The 24,419-nt window shown below is 36.9% G+C and overlaps 1 protein-coding gene across 1 annotated transcript in view; it reads right to left on the bottom strand.

The window, feature by feature from the left end:
- Nucleotides 1–24,419, bottom strand: part of E(z) (histone-lysine N-methyltransferase E(z)) — a 238,997-nt gene that overhangs the window by 30,016 nt on the left and 184,562 nt on the right. The window contains exon 15 of the mRNA XM_090387215.1: nucleotides 3,158–3,219. Within this exon, the coding sequence (XP_090243341.1) occupies nucleotides 3,158–3,219 (62 nt within the window). The remainder of the gene's footprint in view (nucleotides 1–3,157; nucleotides 3,220–24,419) is intronic.

The following is a 24,419-nucleotide window of genomic DNA, read 5'->3' as shown; positions in this document are numbered from 1 at the left end:
TCCACGTAAAAAAAAAAAACTACAATGCTTGTTACATCAGGAGCATCAACCTAGATAAAAGATTAGTTCCATTACAGTGTCAGTTTGTGTATGCAATTTAGTTATTTTGTCAAACACTTGAGTGTCATTCACCCAGTAGCTTAAGTTTCACAAATATGAAACCTTAACAGCACAGTGCCCAAATCCTCAGATTTTACAGACATTTAAAATACTTGATCTTGAACTTATCTTAAAAAATGATTCCCCTTTGTTTTGTGCAACCATAAAATCCAAAAAAAATGTTGCTGCACTAGTTATTTTGTGTTTTGCTCACAGCAATCTCCCTCTCTAGGTTAAATAAGGCTTAATATAATACACATGTAAAAGAAAAAGATATATTTTTCAGATTTAACATTGCAACAATATATCAAAACAAACAATAACAGAGAATCTGGCACTTTAGCTATTGAGCACATATTCTTTTTTTGTTTCAATATCTGTATAAGTTGTAGAATGGGCTATTTTTCCTGAATGGCTTCAAAAGTTAACAGAACCTAAAATAGAATAGCAAGGCTTAATTGAAGGAACTTACCCTCTAATTGTGCGAGTTAATTCACGAAGAGGAGAAAATTAAAATATGAAAGTTAAAATTTTAGTATTTAAATCACCTGGAGAAAAGTTTGCTTTTTCTGAAGATTCCTAATATTTCTGTCATGCAGAAATAGCAATTGTCAAAGTTGTTTCATGGGTCTTGCCATAACACAGGAACAGCAAAAGGCATACTTTTAATTTTCAAAGCCATAGAACATGTTCCCCTCTACATATCTCTGTATGTATGTTTCATGTGTGCATAAAATATTTATTTCTTTTGTGCTTTGTATGTAAATAACTGCTTGTTGTTGTTTGTTATTTGGTTTTTAGGAGCATTAGCAACTATGGCCATATTGCTCCGGGGATATGCGGTGGCCATTCCCTAACCTTTCCGCATCCTCCGTATTTGGTGGTCACGGGCTCGAACCCCGGTCTAATCAAGAAGCGTGTGCTACACACTGCTGCTGCTCCTGCCCACCTGGCTACGGAGGCACCATATATAACTGTATATTCCTTTTCATTTTCAAAGACAAAAATAGCTAGCCAGTGTGAACATCCTATACATACAATACACTTAGTTTCATAACACTATTCATATTCAAACCACTTTTCTGTATTGACAACTCTCTTGAAACTCTTACTAGTCACTCCCTAAAGGTTTGATAGCTGGAATAACAAAAGCAGTTATCACACTAAGTGCCGATACATACTGTGTTTCAGTTCAAAATAATACAGTGATAATATCAGTTCGTTATGCTAGCCACTGTCTATAATAGCAAATAAAATAAACATGCATGTGTAATCTGAGCTTTATCTGAGCATAATTTGTTATTATGCTCAGATAAATATAACTGTTTTCAGTTTTTACTTTATTATTACTACAACAGTATGTTTTACAGCAAGTTGGATCTAAGCTAAAAATATGATATACATAAACTTAAAAAAAACAAAAAACATTCAAAGTTCTTCTTACTTTTAAAAAATAAAAATAATACAGCCACAATATAGAGCAAATAATTAAAAATTATGTATTTAAATATAAATACATAATTTTATATTTATGTCAACTTTGAGAAGTCAGAAAAATTTTAATATTGAGCAGCTTTCAGCCAGAAGGAAACAGCACACACAAAAAATTTTTGAAACAAGTGCATTAACAAGAACTGTGATATGCACTTTAGAGAAAGTTAAGCCTAATTGTCAGGTCGTGTTAATTATCTCAATGCGGAAATTTAAAAACAATCAGAAATATAGATAATTTAATTGCTGCTAATTGCCTGCAATATTTAAAGTTGATAAAATTAAATGCATCTGGAAAATGATCAATATTATTGTAGCTCAATCAAATGCTAACAGTGAATTAGACCACTTCAGTTTAATATAGCCACATTTGAAAAGCAAGGTTGTAAGTGAAACATCACTGAATTTGAATTTAAAAAAAAAAATACAAGTTTATGAGTTTTACAATGGATTATATATTTGTATATGCTTTCCCTCTCTCCCTCCCCAGGAAAGAATATCAGGTTACCACATTTTGTATACCAATGGACTGCTATTAAATATCTTTGCTGTGACTACACAAACACAAAACAAAGCCCCATACGGCAATGTATCGTTTAACGAATAATTTGTAGGGCACTGACTGGCAAAGAACAGTTTGAATAAAACAAACTGCACCTTCTCCACCTATAAAAATGGAAGGATTTTAATTCCTGTGATAGTGTCTGGCACCCAATACATTTAGAAAAAAATTCAGAGAAAAGAAATAAATTCTCAGGCAAGGCAACCTACACATTTCCATTTCCAAAAATATTGTTAAAAGCAAATAATTAGAATTAGTCACTTTATAAGTTCAAATCACAAAGACCTGCTCATTAAGATAATACACAAGATAAAGAAACTGAAGGCATATACTATGAAGCCGTACTATGAGAGCCTTTACCAATTATGGAGAAATCAGTTGGGTTTCTTGCTTTGTAGCCATCTACTTCCCAGATTTAAGTCTCTGATATTGGCTGTGCGATTATCTGAAATGATCAAGACTTCAATTTTAGCAATTTGTGGTGAAGAGTATGGTGCAAAACACCTATCCTAAAAACTATGCAACAGCCAACTTTGGAACATTTAAATCCAATTCCCTACTGTTTGAAATATTCAGCTATTAAACTTCAGTGTAATCTGACAACAGTGTGGTATGCAGAATCCTAGTAGAGAAAGGCTGGGTTCTTTAAGGTAAGTGAAAAGGCAACAAAGTATCAGCCAGTACACCACATCTATCAACTGAAAGCATTCTAGGCTAGTTTGCATGTACAGAGAAGAAAAATTCTACATCTACACCTGAAACAAACTCAAAACCCCAGTGAAAAAAAGTACAGAAAATTCCTCAGGTCTACAATAGGAATTAAGTACATCTTTTTGCAAGTGATGGTTGGCAAAGTTACAATATTATCATATATCAACCACTAAATTAAATTATGGATGCACCTACGTTTGTTTTAAAAATTTATAATTTTACATTATAACAACATCAGTTATACAATTAACTAAACATATTTGATATTACCTTAGTTTTTAAAGAAATACATACCTTCCTTAAGCCTCGTTGAACACTAACATTTTTACACGATATATTTCTTACATCAAACTGATCTGAAATAGGAAAGTTTGTAACGATTAAATTACAGTTCACTTCACTGGTTTACATATTTTTATCAAGCACAGGACACAATGTCAACCAATCACTTGCCAAAATAGCAAAAAATTTTATAACAATCTAAGCAAATTTAGAAAATTTACAGCATTAAGCCTTATGTCCATCTCAGGAAACTAGAACACTTATTCTAGACCTGATGTAAAAAATTTTGTCTATCTGACAGATTCAGAAAGACAAAAATCAAGCAAAATACTTGTAAAAAGACAAGAGTTAATATAATGGCACTGATCTCTCATGGCATTTTTGTTGGGCCGACCGGGCTAGCCGAGTGGGTAAAGTACCTGCCCGGCAACCCAAAGGTCGCGGGTTCGATTCCCGCCTCGGGCTTGGATCAAAGTACTGCAAAAACCTTGGGAGGTGCAATATGGCCACAGAAGCCGATGCGCCAACAACTACCAAATCAAAAAAAAAAAAAAAAAATTTTTGTTGGGGAAGCACCACTTACGTCTAGTGTAATACTAAGACAATTCATTGTGATGGCTTCACAATTTGGGAGCTCATACCACTGTATTAAGACTCACCATTATAAAAAAAAAGTACATGCAAGTATAGCTAAAATAAGTATTACAATGGCCTAAGCATAAATCAGAACATATTCTTATCTAAATACAATATAACATTTCAACAAGATTTCAAAATGGTAGGCTCCTTTTTCAAAAGTTATACAAACAATGCTTCAATAATAGTAAATTGTTATAAATAAAAATTATCAAAAAAAACCAGCTTCTTTTACAATAATCCACAAAACAATAATTTTATGACATTAAAATATAATGTGGAATTGGTATTATGTTATAACTCATTTATCACTGAGATTCGGGTTTAGCTTATCTAACAGGATAATGCCTAGTAGTTGTTAGAACAACTTAATTGGTCCTTTTTTTTTTTTTTTTCTTTCTTCTTTCAGGAAAATGTTATGTAAGGCATATTTTTATTATAAAGAAATTTTCTATCATAACAGAAATGCCCTTTCCTTAAAAAACAGAAATTCTCAAATCCAGAAATCTTATCACAATTGTTTCATCTGGAGATCATTGTATAACATAATACTTTACTCTCCTTTACTGTATGCAAGGTAATCCTCAAAAAGTTTCAATTATGAATTTAAAAACACTAGGACTGGTGTACTAGTGCTTGAAACAATCTGTGCAAGTGAATTTAATGGAACATGGTACTCAATTCCGCGCGCACGCGCGTGTGTGTGTGTGTGTGTGTGCGCGTATTGGAGTAGGATTCACATATTGTAATTATCATGTTAGGAAAAATATTGGCATTTGAACAGCAAGCTAAGTTTTCAAGAAACTGAGCAAAATACTTGAAGTGATATTGCAGTTGATTAACAGGCGCATGACAATAAACATATAAGGTCATGTGTGTACATTTGTTTGACATGCAAAAGATTTTCTGAAATGAAAATGAATTGCCTTATGAATTCATCTTTTAATGTGAGAACATTAATATAATAATTGAAGATCTTGTGTTATCTATAGATGGCTATGGTGCAAAAGCAGTTATACTTGTGGCTAACATAACTGGTTTTTCCTTTGTGATAATGCATCATTTCACTGGGATACACAAAGAAATACCTGGTAAACACAGATGACTATTCTACCCGTTCCCTCTCACACACATGCAAATAAAAGTTGTTTTTCCAAAGCATGGAAGTGGAGGGGATAAATGAAGAAGAAAAGCTAGTTCAGTGAATTTTGAGTGAATTATGAATGAGTATTGACTAGCTAATGCATGTGTTCAAGCTGGTCTGAAAGAAAGAGTAATTATAAATGCTAATTTAGAAGGACAATGCTCTGTGAATGTAAAGGAGTTGAATAAATTTATAAGAGAGATATCATTATGGTTTGGTCACTAATCTAGTCACTCTTTTTTGGATATACCTGTGGAGTTTTTAGGTGCACTACCCCAGCCTCTGTAGCGAGTGGTCAGGAGTGAGAGTGCAGTAGCACATGCTCTTTGAGTAGACCAGAGTTCAAGCCCCCAACTGCTAAATATGGTTGATCTGCCAACCTGCACTGGAACAGCATGGCAGATTATGGTCCATTTCCCTCAATATGAATCAATGAAGAGGTAGATCCTGCAGTATCTGCAGTAGATTGACAATGGCTGCAGTTCCAGTTTACCTTTTTTTTTTTACCCCAGACATAAGAATAGTATTTCAGGGTAGAGTGAATTTGTAATTTGTAGAGTTATCAGTTGTTAAAAAAAAAAAAGCAGAGAATAAAAGAAAAAACCTAGCATGTCTAGTGGCACATTATCCTATAGGCAAAAAAAAAAAAAAAAAAAAAAGACATCTTCCTAAGACCCCAAAATTACTGTTTCAAAAACTCATTGCTGTTTTTTACTGATTCTTTTCTGTTCTTTACTCCTGTGATCAGGTATAATGGACAACCAATTAAATATACTTCTACTACCAAATATCTAGGAATTATGCTAGATGACTCATTGAGCTTCATCCCGCATGCAAAATTTATCAAAGAAAAATGCAAATCACCAATCCAAACTATGGCAAGTTACCAGAAATGGGTGGGGCTTGAAGGACGGCACATTACGTTTATATTACAACTGCGTATTCCTTGTTATGGAGCTGGTGCTTGGGGGATATAGAGCCATGAAGACAGCTATCATCAACCAGCTCCTTCAAGCACAGCGGTCAGCTCTTCTTGTGATAACCAGGACCTGCAGTACTACCTCAACTGTGGCACTTCAAGTTTTAACTGGTATGTTGTCTATTCATTATGAAGTAAAATACAGGTACTTGAAATATAACTTAAAAAAAAAGGGACATTCTACTTCTCTCGATGATATATAACTTGATTTTCATGCTTCAATTTCTACAGAGCTGAAATGTCTTTGATCCATTTTTATTAACAAATGGCAAGATGACTGGAACACTTCTGTGCTTGGTAAGGTAACAAGAGAATTCATTCCTACTGTAATGGAATTCAATAAAAGGGATTTCCTTTGGTTTTCCTCTAGCCTGGATCTTATTTACTGACTGGACATGGAAGTTTGAATAATAAACTCTATAAACTAGGATTGTCTCCTACTCCATTATGTATTTGTGGGCTCGAGGAAGATGTTGATCACATTCTTGTGAACTGCCATCTATATAGCGCTTTTAGAAATGAACTGGGGATATAGAGCCACAAAGACAGCTATCATCAAGCAGCTCCTTCAAGTACAGCAGGCAGCTCTGTTAACTCTGCAGTTAACTCTACAGGTGTCTTTTCTAGTGATAATAAGGCACTGTTGATACGAACCTTAGATGCATTTAAGGATTTGCTATGTGTACTTTTAAGAGAAGAATGGAACTTAGATCGTCTCTTATGGCTGATTAGCTAGTGATTGACATGTTGGATTCTGTCATGCAGAAGTGATTAATGGCTGGACAGAAATTTATTTGGTTGTTATGCCATAGATCTCTGTTATGTCATGTCATCAAGTAAACATATTTCTTGGCGTTTTCAAATTTTACCTACAATGAAAACTTGTTTGGATAAACCATGTTGATTGACTTGTATATAAGGTATTAAATTATTGGGATGTGAAGTTCCTAACTCCTGGGATTTTATTGGTGGGGTAGCTCACTAGATGAAATCTGATTATCTGAATAACAAGCTTAATCTTGACGTTTGTATGATGCACCTTAAACTCAGTGCTGTGTCATTGCTGGACCTGTGACTGATGGATTCAGGACTAAAGTCTACTCCATATCATTGTTGGTTTGTTGAAGATCATCAACTTCCTTTTGTATTTCTTCAAAAGGATGGACTAAGAAGGGGAAATTACCTTGCTAATTTCTGGTCTGATTTGGTAAATCAACCTTCTTTATTCCCTCAAGAGGATGGGTCCATGGAGATAACTTGAACTTGCTGATCCTGACTGGAGCTGGTTGTGGGATGATTTTTCCCATGATTGCGGCTTGCTGAGGAAGATCTTCGAGTGCTGCTGTTCCTGTGTCGGGATGAGATTTCTCAAGGAAAATTTCTCCTGAAAGATGTTGATTTTTCCACTTTCTCCTATGTCTTTAATCTTTGTTATTCTATAACTTCCATTTCTTTGGTGGATCTGTTTGTTTGATCCTCCACTTTTCTATACTTTCTTTTCCCTACCATCCCATACTATTCCCACTGTATCCAATTTTTCCTTTCATTCACTTAATTTCAACTATGCTGGGGTTTTCCCTGGTATGGATCAGCAAGATGATAGATCCTGGCCCGCCACCATGTAGCAGGGGTGGGACGTGGTGACCAGGTGTTGTTGCTTCCCACCTGCTAAGAGCTAGATATCGGCCGACAACATAACAGAACACACCCAACACACTACATACAAGGCACCTTTGTAGCCAGGTGGGCAGGAGCAGCACTGCGTAGCACACGCTTCTTGATTAGACCAGGGTTCGAGCCTGTGACCACCAAATACGGAGGATGCGGAAAGGTCAGGGAATGACCACCGCATATCCTCGAAGCAATATGGCCTTAGTTGCTAATGCTCCTAAAAAACAAATAACAAACACTAAATACAAATGGCTGGTTTTGGCATAAGCTTCAACACAAAATGTACAATAGCAGCTAATGGGGAAACCCTGGAGTCTGCCACAACACATGAATATCCCTGTTTCTTACTAATATTTTTAAGTGATTTTTTATCAGAAACCGAACTGTCTACCTGCAAAGATCAATGAACTTTACTTGAAGATTAATTTGAAAATTATGTTTTTTTTTTTTTTTTCAAAAATAGTTTTACCAATTTTGATGAAATTTTATATTTAGTTCTTCCTTAAATAGTTGAGTTAATTGAAAAAATAAAGGCTGCTTTGTATGTAACTGGTGCCGCTGGCACTCTTATGCTTAAGGCAGTACAGTAGCAGGGAGAAGGTAGTCATGATCTTATCAACCAGTCTTGAGTGAATGTCCAAGCAGAACTGAGGTGCAGTGGAATAATTCAGCAGTTTTTGATTTTAATGAGTGTAAGAAACCTAAATGAATGAGTGTAAGAACATTAAATACCGAGTGACAGAAGAACACTGAGAGCTGAACTAAGTTCAGCTCTCCATGTTCTTCTGTCACTCAATATTTGATGTTGATGGGTCCTCGAATTCCATTTTGCCTTGGGTCCCATGAAGGTATAACACGCTACTGTGGATGTCTGATGCCAAGGAAGCAATATATCTGGTATACATGGCAAAAAAAGGTTATAGTTATCTCCAATAAAAATATAGTCTTATTTAAAAATCTCTGCATTGTTGAAGATGAGCATAGAAACAGTCTGCTTTTTTGTGAGAAATAAAACAGGACCAGATTTTAGAAGAATTGAGATTAGCTGGGTTTTCTTTTCTCCACTGGAGATCAGTACTTTAGGAACTTGTGAATACTCAAATAGTTGTAGCTATTTTACAGAATATAGTTTGTCAAACCAGAAAATGGAATGCAGTGTACTGTTATCAGCAAAACCATGTATAGGATTTCCAACTGATGGTAGAAATTCATTCATATACAATAGGGAAAGAATGGGTGAAAAAACAACATTGAAGAATTCCAGCATTAGTCGAGAAGTTAAAAGACATCAAGCCAACAACCAAACAATCAGTGAGTGAACAGAGAGGAAACTGGAAAATGACCAGATGAAAGAAATGGAAGGCACACCATAAGATGAAAGCTTACTTAGAAGGCCTTTAAAAAAGAAAGCTAGAAGTCCTTTAAAACTCCAAACTTTTCCATGGAAATGGTGCAAAGATGAGCAATGTAAGATAAGATGTTTCCAATGGACTGTTACAATAACAGAATGAATGCTACTGTTCATTAATCAGATAGACTCTGGAGGCTGATATAGCAGAGGACTATTAAAACAGACATAAGCACAAATACCACATTTAAAGTGGACAGAATCATAAAGCAACTAATTAGGATAAATGCAATGAGTGGTGGTCGAGGAAGGCAATACTTAGCAGACTGTAATGGAAATGGGCACCACTGAGATTAGAATTGAGACATGTACAGTCAAAGCTCTTTATAGTAATCCCCCCCCCAAAGGAATGAGAAATCTAAATGGACAGTTCATAAAAAGAGCAAAATAAAGAAAACTTTGAACATTTAATGCAATTCTACTTATACTTTTTTTTTTTTTTTTATGTGAACCCCAAACACGAGAGGTATTAGAACCTATAGTACTTAGTACCATGCTTGGGTTGGAGGTTGAAAAGACGAAAGAAGATATTTGTTGACATTGGAATTGAACTTCTGTAGATTGTAATTTTCAGGAAATACGTATGAAGGAAGGTTGTTCCAGAAAACGGCAGTTGAATGAATAAATGAGGAAGATGAAAAGTTGGTTCTGTGGGTTTGAAGTTAGACAGTAAATGGATGTTGGCTGGTGGCAGCACGTGTTCGGACTGTTTTGAAAGAGAGAGTGGGAATTATAGAAGCCAATTCAGAAGAACAGTGCCCATGGAAGTATCTGCAGAAGAGGCATGCAGCAGAAACAGTGCATCTATGAGAAAGAGAGTGGAGAGAATCTGTTAGAGATGAATCATTAATTAACCTAACTGCCCTCTTCTGAATGGAATCAAGAAGCCTGAGAGAGGTTTTGGGGGCACCACACCAGATGTGAGAACAATATTCCATAGCAGGGCGGATTTGCGATTTATACAGAGTGAGCAGCTGTTTGGAAGAAAAGTAACGCCGAGAGCGAAAGAGAAAACCAAGTTTTTTAGATGCAGAGGAAGCAATATTTGTAATGTGCTTGTGCCAAGAGAGATTAGAAGTCAGGGTAATCCCCAAAAGAGATATATCATTTTGCCTAGAAATCGGAGTGTCACTAAAGATAAGCATAGGAGCAGAAGAATCCTTTTTGCGAGATATAAGACAAGACTGAGTTTTAGAAGGGTTGAAATCAACTAAGTTGTCTTTGCCCACTGGAGAATTACCTGAAGATCGGCATTTCAGGAATTGGCAGCAGATTTTCGAGAACTTGAAGCTGATTGAGCAGGACAAGGTTTCTCAAAATGGAAAGTTGAATGCAATGTGCTATCATCGGCAAAACTATGGATAGGATTTCCAGTCAATGGAAGAAGGTCATTGATATACAAGAGGAAAAGAGTGGGGGAAGAACTGAACCTTGGGGGACACTGGCATTAGTGGAGAAGTTAGAAGACAGAGAGCCATCTACCATCACCCTCAGTGAGCGATCAGAGAAAAAACTGGATAACCAATTACTAAAAACAGTTGGCAAACCATAAGATGGAAGCTTGTTTAGAAGACCTTTATGCCAAACATGATCAAAAGCCTTTGAGATGTCAAGAGCAACTACTTGTGTTTTACCGAACCTTTCCATTGATTTAGTCCATAAGTGGGTAACATAAGCCAGAATATCACCAGTGGATCAACACTGACGGAATCCATACTGGCGATCGTTGATCAGACGGAAGGTTTCTAGGTAGTTTAAGAGTTGGCGGTTAATTGATTTCTCCATTACTTTAGAAAGAGTAGAAGTAATTGCAATGGGATGATAATTGGATGGGAGGGATTTGTCACCCTTTTTAGGAACTGGCTGGATATGAGCAAATTTCCAAGCAGAAGGAAAAACACCTTTGGAATAAGAAAGTGAAAAAAGGCGGCAAAGAACAGGAGTAAGTTCAGGAGCACAGGTTTTGAGAACAAGTGGAGAAATACCATCAGGACCTGGAGCTTTCTTAGTATCAAGATTCATCAAAATCCTTCTGATATCCTTTTGACGGAAGACCACAGGAGGCATTGAATCGAGCATGTTAGGAATGGTGGGAGGTGTTTTACCAAGATCATTAATACATGAGCTGGAAGAAAAATGGGATGCTAGCAAGTCAGCTTTATCCTTGGCTGAAGTGACAACAGAACCATCTGGTTTGGACAGAGGTGGGAGCAGAGATGGGCAAAAGTTGCGGCCAATAGCTTTGGCAAGAGACCAGAATGCTCAGCTACCATTAGGGTAAGAAGCAAGTTTTCTACTCTTAGCCTGTTCAAACTCTAGTTTGGACTGATTAATAACTGCTTTACAATTGTTGCGAGCTTTGGTGTAGGCGGAAAATGAAACTGAAGAATTAGAAACAAGCCAATTACGATATGCAACATTCTTCTCTTGAACAGCCTTAGCACATTTATTGGAAAATCAAGGTTTTGATAAAGGACAAGATTTAAAGTGGAATGTGGGATAAAGGATTCCATTCCTGCAAGAATAATTTCACTGACACGATCTGAGCAAACGTTGACATCAGAAGTTTTGAAACAGTAATCAGACCAGGGAAAAGAAGAAAAGAAGTCTCGCGGGTCATCCCATTTTGCATTCTTGTAATGCCAAACAATACGAGGTTGGGAATAGCCATGAGATAAAGGTTCCATTGGAGAAGAGAAAATCACCAAGTTGTGATCTGAAGTGCCTAAAGGACCTCTCACTTCGACCTTGTACTTAGAGGGTTGTTTGTGAGAAAAAGATCAAGCGTATTGGCTGTATGATTGGGATTGTCCGGTATTCTTGTAGGTAAATGAACAATCTGTGCTAGGTCATTAGTAATTGCAAAAGCCTCAGCATCTTGACCTGCTGGGTCGGTGTGACTAGAAAACGGAAGCCAGTTGGAGTTGTGAACATTAAAATCACCCAGGAAAATTACCTCATTGTTAGGAAAGTTGGACTGGAGAAAGTCAAGTTGCAAAGAGAGGAAGTCAAAGAGCTCCAAGTGATTAGTGGAGTTGGGAGAACGGTAGAGACAACAGATGAATTTGACACAATGAGGTAGAGAGATTTTAAGCCAGAGAAGATCAAAGAGAGGAGATTCCAAATTGCCAAGTCTCTGACAGGGAATATCAGAACGGACATATGCACAAGTACCACCTTTGAGGTGAAAGGAATCATATAGCAAATAATTTGGACATCTGAGATGAGCAGTAGTTGAATCAACCGATAACTGAGATTCAGTCAGAAAAAGTACATGGGGTTTGGAAGACTGCAAGTGGAAATGTACATTGTTGAGATTAGAATTGAGACCACGTATATTTGTGAAATGAATTAGGAAGTCCTTGGGAGGTTTAGATCTTTTCGCAGATAAGCTTGCTCTATTATTTTGACAATTCATGGTGTATTCAATAGTAAGAAAAAGTGGGTGGGACATGCTGTATGAAGTAATGAAATTTTTGGATATGGCTTACATGTGGTAAGAATATACCCAGATCCTTGACATAACGTGGCCTCGACAATGCTCCCCGCATACACACTACTCGGACTCCCTCCAGTCACTATCTGGCAGAGTAGAGGTAGCAAGATTATACACTAGCTGATCCGGAAGCCTCCTAGAGAGTTACCAATAGGTTTGGTCCGGTGTACTAACTAGCGGCCGGCCTGCGAACACCGTTTTAGAACTGTACCCTCGAAATGTAAGGAATATTGGATCTCGCCAAGACATTCATCATAACCTCAAAAATAATCAATCATACTGCATGATGGAAGAGATAGGGAAGGGTTGGCCGGACCTTAGCTCTAGAGACTAAACATGGGTTCCACCACTTCAAGCCTCCAATAAGCAAAGTGGTGGTATTTCACCGGCTGATGAGAGTCATCTACCACCTAGTACTGCCTGGTAACATAGATGGGCGGCGTTCCTCCATGTGGTGTGGGCGCCACACCTCGACCCCTGCTTACGTTGGTTCACACCTGGGTGGTCACCCACCATGTACTTGTGCATGGAGGCTATACCCAGGATTACTAACAAGTCCCACCATCGTGAAGGTGCAAGCAGAGGATTTGGCTATCATAGACCGTCCGGACTTCGCCGAAATTGGGTCCACTTGACTTGAGTGTCACCCGAATATCAGTTCCATCAGTGTTTTAGACTCCCGGTAGCAAGTACAGCTTGTCTGGCATATCTGAGAGAATGTCTGTGACAACCTCAAGGACTAATACTACTAATACAATATAATATTATCTAATTTGGAACATGTTTTTAATAGTATTAAACCAGAAAATGAAGGTTGTATACATTTGCACTGATTACGTATTGGCTTAGTAAGATTCATTTGCAAATTACATATGTACAAAGCCTAACCATAGACAGCGGAATTCCTTTCAGACTTAAAAATGTCAAAATATGCAGTTTCAGTGGCAGAGCATGTTTTAAAAGAAAATTATGAAGGTGCATGACAGCAATTAAACTCTAATAATCTTCCTTCACCAAAACTTCTTGTTTAACCAAAGTAGGTTCCAATTCTTCTTCACTACAAAATTAAAGTTCCATTACCAGTGGTGGATCCAGAAAAAAAAAAAATGAGAGGAGTAGCGCTATTTCGTGCACAAACAAGGCACAAAACAAAACAAATACGATACTCAACGCAATGTGACTTACGGACACAGGCACACAGTTAAACTCTGAATTACTTTGAGGTAAACATTATGAGCAACCAAACTACTCGATGCCTCGAACTAGAATGCTGATCACATCGGCATCAGTGTTGCCAACTGTAGTCAGTTGAAAATAGCTAAGCCACAATGCAAAAATAGATAAAATCCTATCTTAACAATTGGGGAGGGGGAGGAATTGTAGCTAAAGGGAATTTAAACGATTGGCGTATATTCTCCAAAAAACGAAAGGGGGCACGTGCCCCTACCCTATCCACCTCCATTACATCTGTAATGAGTTCATCTTCATTTCTATATATCCTGAAAGATAGAATGTCCATATCCACTCTAGCACAGTCTTCAAAACACATTTCCCTCTAAACTTTAGGTAATAGTAATAGTATTTGCCACGTGTGCTATAGGCCTAATGACTCTGATGAGTATAATAAGAAACTGTACAGGGAAATAGAGTGAGCCAGTAAATCAGAGAGTCTTATAATGGGGGATTTTAATTTCCCAGATACTGACTGGAATTTCTGGGTTGGTCACTCACACACTAGCAAGGCTTTTGTGAATTTATTGAATGATTGTTTTCTACATCAGCATGTTCGGGAGGCAACTAGAGGAAGTAATACTCTTGATTTGATTATCAGTAGTGATTCTTCATGCATTAATAATCTGCAGATAAAGGAACCACTAGGTGGCAGTGATCACAGTGTGCTGAAGTGGGATTTAATCAAGGAGGTGACTACCATCAGGGGTAAAGGGAAGGGTTTTTGCTTTCGTAAAGGTGATTACGATGGTCTGAGACAGTATTTAAATTCTATACAGTGGGATCAAACTGATGATGTTACCAACAGAAAATTCAAAATGGGAAGCATTCAAAGAACTTATCTTGGAAGCTACTAAGCTTTACATACCAACTAAGAAATATTGTTCAAGGTTTAGGCCTAAATGGATGTCAGATGAACTAAGGAGACATGGCAGAGAAGAAAAATGCATGGGATACATATAAATTAACATGTGACACAGAATCCTATGATAGATATAAGTTGATCTGTAACCAAGTTACAAAGGAGGTTAGGCAGGCGAAGGCAGATTACGAGAAATCTTTGGCAAAGGATGCAAAGAAAAACAGCAAAGAGTTCTTTACTTATGTAAACTCTAGAAGGAAGGGGATGAATCAGATTTGTCCACTTGATATCGATGGTTCAACTGTTGATGATCCTGCTCAGGTAGATAACAAACTAAATGAATATTTTGCATCGACATTCACACATGAGGAGATATTCAGCGAGGGGAATGCCAGAGGTGTTTTCAACTCTGGCAGTAAGCTAGATAATCTTGTAATAACTGAGAGTAAAGTGGAGGAGAAATTGTTGAAGATAAACACAAGAAAGGCACCTGGGGTGGATGGGATCTATCCAGTTATATTAAAGAAGGCAGCAAAGGAAGTAAGCAAACCCTTAGCCATAATTATGAGAGCTTCCTTGGATTCAGGGGAGGTACCCATAGACTGGAGATGTGCAAATGTGACCCCAATTCACAAACGAGGATCAAAGGGCAACACAAGTAATTATAGACCTGTGAGTTTAACTTCTGTTCCAGGAAAATTAATGGAGGCATTGGTTAAAGAAGCACTGCAGGATCATCTAAACGAGACTTCAGTTATAGCTCGGACACAGCATGGTTTTGTTAAGGAAAAGTCTTGCCTGACCAATTTGATTGGATACTATGATGTGGTCACAAAGGAACTGGATGCAGGTAATAACTTTGATATCATATATTTGGACCTTAGAAAGGCTTTTAATACTGTTGCACAAATTGGAGCAGTGTGGCATTGGAGGCAATTTGCTGCTATGGATAAAGAGGTGGTTGAGGGGGAGAAGACAGAGAGTGGTAATCAATGGACACTGCTCATCGTGGACTAATGTTATTAGTGGAGTCCCTCAGGGTTCAGTGTTGGGTCCATTGTTGTTTTCTGTATTTATAAATGATATTGATGATGGTATATCAAGCTTAATGTCCAAGTTTGCGGACGATACAAAGGTTAGCAGGGTTGTTAAGGACACTACTGATGCTATGCTGCTGCAACAGGATCTGGAAAGGTGGCAAATGAAGTTTAACATTGACAAATGTAAAGTACTACATATGGGAAACAGCAACCCCAGAGCAACATAACTCTGTGGTACTACACTGACAGTGGTAGAGAATGAAAAGGATCCATGGGTAATGGTGCAGGCAGATATTAAGTTCTCTGAGCAGTGCAGACGGGCGGCAAGAGTAGCTCATGGTGTCTTGTCAATGATATACAGGAATTTTTCTAGCAGGGATAAGGAGGTGATTATTCCCTTGTATAACGCAATGGTAAGGCCACACCTTGAGTACTGCACTGCATACAGGTCTGGAGGCCTTATTTCAAGAAGGATGTAGAGCTGCTGGAACGAGTACAGAGAAGGGCAACAAGATTAGTGAATGGAACAAAGGGTTGCTCTTACGAAGAAAGGCTTAAGTTTTGCAAATTACAGCGTCTGGAGACTAGGCACCGGCAAGGTGACCTGATAGAGGTGTATAAAACCTTGAATGGTTTGAGCATGCTCAATGCTGATGGAATTCTTCCTCTTGTTCAGAATAATCACCTGAGAGGGCATAAATTCAAATTGAGGAAAGACAGATGTAGGATAGATGTGCGGAAGTTTGCCTTTAGCCAGCGGGTAGTTGGTTGGTGGAACAGACTTCCATCCCTTGTTGTGGAAGTTGATAGCCTAAATAAATTTAAGGCTCAGCTGGACAGGTATTTCGAATGAACGGAGGGGTGAAATGGAAGTGTTTTTTTTTTTTTTTTTTTTTGGCTGATGGTGCTTGCTTTCTTGCATCATATGCCTCTACTAATGCTAATACTAAGCCACAGGCTTTTGCTGGACTGGCAAAAAAAAAAAAAAAAAAAAGAAGAAGAAGAAGAAGAAGAAAAACCAAACAATTAAGGAAATAGAAATTACAGTGGATTCCGGTTATTTGGGACACCGGTTAATCGGGGCAGCCGCTTATTTGGGGCAAATCTTAAAAAACAGAACCCAATCGAGAAAATAGCCAGGATTTACTTCGCTTAATTGGGACAAAATGCCGTTTAATCGGGGCAGAAGACCGCAGCACTGAAGATTACCCTACGATTGTCCCCAACCGTACCACGTAGTTCGGTCGAATTTCTGGAGGTCACAACCATAAAACAATAAAAACAATTAGCAGTCACATGTTTATTGGGCCTTTGTGTTAGTGAAATCTATCATAAACTGATAGTAAACTCCATCTTCTTGAATTTGTGATAATACCGACAGCTGGAATTCTGTGGGTTATTATGGTGAAATGTGTTTACACTTCTATGGAATCTTCAATCATATAAAAAAAAATAATTTTCAGGCTCTTCTCTTCATTCCTATTTTTAAAGCTTCGTAATTTGTTACTCCGTTCTCACTTGCGCGTATCGTGTTACTTGCAATTTGTGTGCGCTGTGTTCTTTGTTTTTGATTGCTTATATTTTTACTGTTTTAAATATTAAACCCCACCCACAAATGACATTGAACAGAAATGTCAACTAGTTTAGTTAGTATGTACATATTACAGTACGTATTAATTATTCCGATTATCACGTATATTCTTTCGAATTTCACGTATCATTTAATTTTTTAATTGGTATGGTAATAAAGGGTAAATTTGTACTTAACATATCTTTACTTTTATATCCTATGGATAATATTCCTCCTATTTTCGCTAATTAGAATCGCTGTTTAACAGAATTAAAATTCAATTCACAAAGGTGATCACAATGACCGGCGCTTACTGCACATCGTATAGTGAACTGTACTTTACAATGGTGACGCCATCGTAACGTGATTTGATTGAACAGTGAACCAATTGTAAAAGGGGGGGGGAGTACATTGTATTTTTAACTAGTTACGTGAAACTTCGGATAATTGGGGCAGCCGCCTAATCGGGCCAAAATGCACTAGTCCCGTTGTGTCCCAAATAACCGGAATCGACTGTATATGCTTATTTCATTCCTTTAACAGATGATATCTGCTCTACTCATCATCTACTTTTGCCCTTGGCAGACATACACTGATCATATTCCACCTATATTTTTTGCACAATATATTTCCCATTTCCCTGACAATGGAGTTAGTGACAATAACTCTGTGGTGCCAGTGCATTCTGTCTTGGAGATTACCACTAATTGCCTGATGCACAAGTGAGGACTCTGGCATTGAGAGCTTGATGGGCCACTGTTTTAGTTCCTTTGAGAGCATTCACCCTGCTCTTCAAGCTCTGATAAACTCCCATCAGAAAGCTGAGTTTGCACCTAATTTCTTCATCCTCTTTACACTGATTGGATTGGACTTTTCTGGTACACTTTACACTGAACACACACAAAGACATCCCATCTTGACTTTATCATATCTCATTACACATATGTCCGGAAACATTGCACAAGTAGCACATTTTGTTAGGCCATGATTATTCACAGAACTGCCTCATCAGTTCTTCCCTGAGATATAGCACTCCTTCCCACTACTTTGAGCCTGTTGCTTTGCTGCTCTAATCTGAGGCATGATTTTGTTTAAATTCAATTTAACTTGAGAATAATACACTAAACTGATAGATACCTAAATGCAATAATACATATTACTCTATCAAGTTTAAGTTATACCATAAACCTGATACCATAACACTATACCATTATGTTTGTAGGGTTTTAAATTAGTTATAACCTTACTATGGATAAAATTTCTTACCTAAAACAAAAAAATAAACACCAACTTATGAACTACTTATTTTCCACAATTAAAACTCTACAATTCCACTACTATGCACTACACTACTAGTTATGTGATAGTATATTCACACCAAATCACTGAGTGATGACACACATCCTCAAACCTTTCTTCACTACTATCAGATTGTTCTTCACATTTAATAAAGGAAGAAGCATGGAAAGCTCTATTTGTTACATCATTCAAAGTGGCAAATCTAGCATGTTTCAAGCAGCTGGCAATCACTTTTTTTTTTTTTTTTTAATCAACCTCATCCCATTCTGAAACACAGAAATACATTTCCTGAAGCACACGCACTGTTTTGATTTTGAGACACAGCACAATTTTATTTAATAGCATTCTTCGATAGTTTTTCTTAAAGCACTGGATTACACCTTGATCAAGTGGCTGAAGAACTTATGTTATATTAGGTGACAGGTACTCAACAGTGATTATGCACAGGCCATTCACTTGGCAATGAGGGGTGCAGTTATCCACAAACAGCAAAATTTTTCTATTCTCCCTGCTAACCCCAAGGTTAGCAGGGAGAATAGATCCACATTTTGTAGATTTAATTCCAATTCATAAATTTTTGATGACATTAAAGCCTTTTTTGGTTTGCATGATATATATAGTCGGCAATGTATTCACATCTTTAAAGCATCAGGATTTCTGGGTTTTCCCAATGATTAAGAGAGGAAGCTTCTCTGTACCAGACATGCCCGCCACCAGAATGATAATCTGTTGTTTTGCCTTTTTTCTGCCACTACATTTCTTGCCTTTAAATGTGAACATTTTATCCATAGCAACATAAAAAAAAATCAAAACACCTTCTTTTAAACAATTTTCCTTTCATTCCTTCATAACTTCAGAAGAGATAACTGCACCTTAGTTGCACACTTTTTTTTTTTTTTTGAAGACAGCCTGTGACGATTCTTAAATTTCTGGAACCATCCACTGGAATACTTGAAATCATCAGCATTCATCTGGTGCATGTTGATGAACAAATGGTTTTAGCTTTTAAAAGATCTATTAAAAGATCTTTTAAAAGATCTTTTCTATCTATGAGAATGTTTCTGCACACATCGTCATTAGCCATTCCAAGAGCACTTTTGCCTTTTGTGCAGCAGATTTTTCTAAGCCTTCAATCAGCTTTTGATCTTTCAGAATGGTGAATATTCTACTCTAAAGGATAATCAGTCTCAGACTGTGTGCCATTATCTACAACTTGTAAAATCTTGATTTTATCTGCGAATGGCAACTCTACCTGCTTTGTAGGAGCCATATCAATAAACACTAATGTCCTTTCATTTGGAAATACAAAACAAGAGTGGTGGAAATTTTTAAGTTGTTACAGAGAATTTATTATTATTATTAGCCATATGGTGCAAGGAAGCCTGAGAGAGAGAGAGAGAGAGAGAGAGAGAGAGAGAGAGAGAGAGAGAGAGAAGAATTATCAAGAAAGAGAAGGATGATGATATCCAGCTCAGGACCATGGATGTGCCAAGCCCAAACTCACCAGATGTGAGCCTCTGGGGTCAATTTGGTCATTTTTCAAGATCGTTATAACAAATGTAAAATATTTTGTAAAAAATAGCATTAGGTTTGTGGGAAATCAGCCTGAGACCTACCACATGGATCGTTATAACATGCTAGGATTTTAAAAAGAGGGTTGCTATAAAGAACTTCAACTGTATATTTGTGAAATAAATTAAGTTTTGGGAAGTTTATACTATACCTCTTCAATAATTTGACTATTCACAGTGCACTACTATTGATGGGTTACTAGTTAAGAGGTGGAAAACATGTTGTATGAAGTAAAGAATTTAGGTATCCCATATACACAACAAAGTGTACCAACCTACTCATGGCCTCAGCAGTGCCCCGTCCCCACATACAGCAATACCTCACTTAGCACGGCTTCAAACTGCACAGGTTTCACTACAGCACGGTTTTCAATTAAGTTTAAGTCAAAAATTTACTGTACATATTAAAACTCTTTCAATAGCCTACTCTACATATATGCTGCGGTACCAACTCTATTGTCTCACATGCACATGTGCCAATAGCTCCCCTCAGGCAGTCAGCAGCAACTTGCAACAGTGTTTGGTATTCTTAATTCCATCCTGACAAGACGATGTGGTAGCTTTTCGAACTTTTAATTTTACAATTTATTTTTTACCCCTAAACGGCGAGTCAAAAAAAAAAAAAAAAAAAAAAAAAAGGAAAGGGGTGGAGCTACTAAATGTAAATGGCTTACATTAGAAAAAAAACTTGATATTATCAAGTGCCATGAAGATGGTGCATTGTATGCTAAAATCGCACAGGAAAATGGAATGAATGGAGCAACAGTGCGAAAAATTATTCAAAAGAAGGATCAGTATAAAGAGCAAGGAATTTCTACACATCTTACATGACGAAAGTGATAACTAAGCAAAGAAGCTCGCTACTGATTAATATGGAATCCATCTTTTATTAATATGGATAGAAGATTGTAATTAAAAGAGAATTCTTTTGAGTCAAAACATCATTCAAGCAAAAGCCATGAGCCTTTATAACACGTCAAAGAAAAAAGAAGAAAATGAAGAGGAGGAGACTAAAGAAATATTTACAGCCAGTCCTGGTTGGTTTTTCAGCTTTAAATACCGTGTTGGACTTCACAACGTTTGTATCTCAGGTGAAAGTGCAAATGCAAATAAAGACACTGCTGCAAGGTTTCCCAGTGAATTGAAAGACATCATTAAAGAAGGTGGCTACAAGGACAAACAAATTTTCAACATTGACGAAACTGAACTGTTCTGAGAAAAAAAAAAAAAAATGCTCTCACAAACTTTTTAGCTGAAAATGATAAGGCCCAACCTGGATATAAAGCATCAAAAGATCGTTTAACACTTTTGTTGGGTGGAAACTCATCTGGGGATTTTAAATCGAAGCCGTCTATTCGTGTTCAGAGCAGAAAACCCAAGAACTCTAAAGGGTTGCGTAAGAACCACATTGCCCGTAATTTGGTGATCCAATAAGAAAGCATAGATTACAAGAGAATTGTTTACAGAATGGTTCACAAATTATTTTTCTCTGACAGCTGAACGTTACTAAAAGGATGAAGGGATGGAGTTCAAAATTTTGTTGCTTTTACACAATACACCAGGCCATCCACCTTAAATTCTTAAATTTCTGATCTCAATGAAAATGTAAAAATATGCTCTCTTCCTCCTAACACAACGTCTCCCTTACAACCCATGTATCAAGGCGTAATTGCCACAATCAAGGTGTATTATCTGCAGCAAACTTTCAAGCGATTGAAGTTTCAACAGGAGTAGAATCATCATCTTTAAAAACATTTTGGAAAAATTATAACATCAGGAATGTCATCTGAAAATATATCTGCATCTTGGCTAGAAATCACTGCCAACAACATGCATTCTGTTTGGCAGCATGTTTTGCTCCATTTGGAAAATGATTTCACTGGTTTTGAATTGAAAGTTCAGACAATTGCTAGAGATAGTGAAGATTGGAAAAGACTTGGGATTTGAAACTTTAGACACTGCCAATGTATGTGACTGCACTGACTCACATGCAAATGACTTAGGTGATGAAACTCTCCTTGAAATTGACGAGAAAACTGCATATGAAGAAGAGGAAAACAATTCTGAAGTGGATAACACTGAAGTGGCACCAAAAGAATTTTCAACAGAAAAACTGGAGAAAGTTTTTCGGGAAGTTGACATGGCCTGCAAGGCGATTATGAATGGAGATCTGAATGTTGAATGTAGCATGAACGTACAGCAAATTTTACAAGATGGGATTTGATGTTACAAAGACTTGCATGCCGAGAAAAAGAAGAGACGACTTCACCAGACTTCATTATTGAAATACAGTCAGTCCTCGTATAGCACGATAGTTGTGTTCCTAGAAACCCTCGTGCAATGCAAAATTGTGCAATATGAACAACAGGCCCTATGGGAAAAATAGGGTTAGGTGCCGACCACCCAAGATTGAACACACATTTGTAACCAAAACATTACCAAACACAATAAATAATCGCAATAAAATACTTACGTATTCTATTACGACTATTACGTAATAAAATATTGCTAATGCTTTTGCTTCTATCGTAAGCAAACTTGTTTTTTGTTTGATTTTCTATCCAAACAGATGACAGCCGTTCCATCTCTTCCAATTCTTGTGTCTTAATCTAATGGATTTTAATTACACTTTGAGTTGTTCCTGCTATGAAAGTTGTTTTTATTTTCTCTGCATTCTTTGTAATTCTCGGCGTTGCTTCATTTAGGTCTGTAGCACGTGCAACATCACATGGTCTTTCATTTCGCTCAAAACATTTTACAATTTCATATTTTTTCTCTATCGACAGAGGCGGACTGGCCATAAGCCTTACCGGGGAAACCCCGGTGGGCCGGTGGCCAGTGTGATTTTGGCCATAAACGCTAATATGAGGCCACTATAAATTTTCCCGGGTAAGAATTTTTGATCCAGTCCGCCTCTGTTTATCAATATTGCCTTTCTTTTTCTCTCTGAATCTGTAGTGTCTTCACCAGGATGCTTCCTTTTCACACCTTTTAAGTATTTTACTAATTTTTAGGGAATAAAGCACAATTACAAAATGAGGAGGCACGCTTGATACACATAAACAAAGCTGCGCACATGTAGCAACTGAATAAACAACACCGTAAAGGCAGAGATACACTATTAACACCTCACATTTTACTAAAGCACATTTCTAGGGGTTATTATCATAAAACAATAAAAACAATTTCCAGTTGCGTTTCTGCTAGTGGAATCTGTTATAAACTGGTAGTAAACTCGATCTAATTGCATTTGCGATAATACCTATAGCTGGAATTGTGCGGGTTTTTACATTATTATGGTGAAATGTGTTTCCCCTTCACTGATATAAGAAACATAAATACATTTTCAGAATCTTCTCTTAATTCCTATCGTGTTGCGTTCGGTTGGGGAGATTCTGCGTTCGACTGCCATTTCTTGTAAACACAAAGGCGAATCGTGCATAAGCGAATTCGGTTCGTGTTATATAAGATATCGTTCCCCTATTTATAAATCGTGTATGATCGAATTCGTGTAATGTAAACACGCGTTATACAAGGACTGACTGTACGTGAACAAACAATAAAGCTTTTTTCTCATTTCTCAGGATGTTACCTTTTCATTAATAAAATTTTTGCAATATTTTTTTCATTCAAATCTTTTTAATTGGCTATCAAGAGCAAATTGTTTATAGATTTATTTTAATTTATTTATACTGTTTCTCTGGTACACATTAAATTAAAACTCATTATAATTATACCTCAATCAGAACGGTTTCACATAACATGAAACAGTTTCAGTACCGGTTATGTGCTATACGGGGTATTGCTGCACATGCTACTCAGATTCCCTCCAGTAGTGACTGGGAGAGTAGTCTGCAAGACTGCTTGCTAGGTCAGCAGCTGGTATCCTTTCCTACCATATGAGCTAATTTAACCCACAGTGGTGACATCCTAAAGTGTAGCAAAAATGGTGTCAGGTCATCTGACAGGCATTTGACTTTCTGATTTCTGAAAAATGTTTTGTATGTTTTGAATTCTTCTTGAACAATGCCATTATTTCATCTTTTTTTAGTAGATTGCAATACATTATATGTACTTTTTAAGTTTTAATAAAACATTGTAAAAATTTTAAAACAAGCTATGTGTTTTATACCATTTATTAAAAGGTATAAAACACAAATTATTAAAAAACATTTTAGATATACATAGAAACATCAATCACTTGGTCTCTTCCATTTTCCAGTTTAAAAGACTATTAAATGAGAAAATTTTCACACCTGTGCATACGTTTCGGCTTATTATGTACATAAATATTATTAAAAGATCAAAACACGTATTAATATGTATTTGATACTATTATTTACAGGTTAATTTCAAATTAGTGCACTT

This window comes from Mastigoproctus giganteus, chromosome 13 (genome assembly GCF_048544385.1).
Source record: "Mastigoproctus giganteus isolate SK-2022 chromosome 13, ASM4854438v1, whole genome shotgun sequence".
NCBI lineage: Eukaryota > Metazoa > Arthropoda > Arachnida > Uropygi > Thelyphonidae > Mastigoproctus > Mastigoproctus giganteus.
Note: the sequence above shows the minus strand (reverse complement) of the source record. Positions and strands in the feature narration are given on the sequence as shown.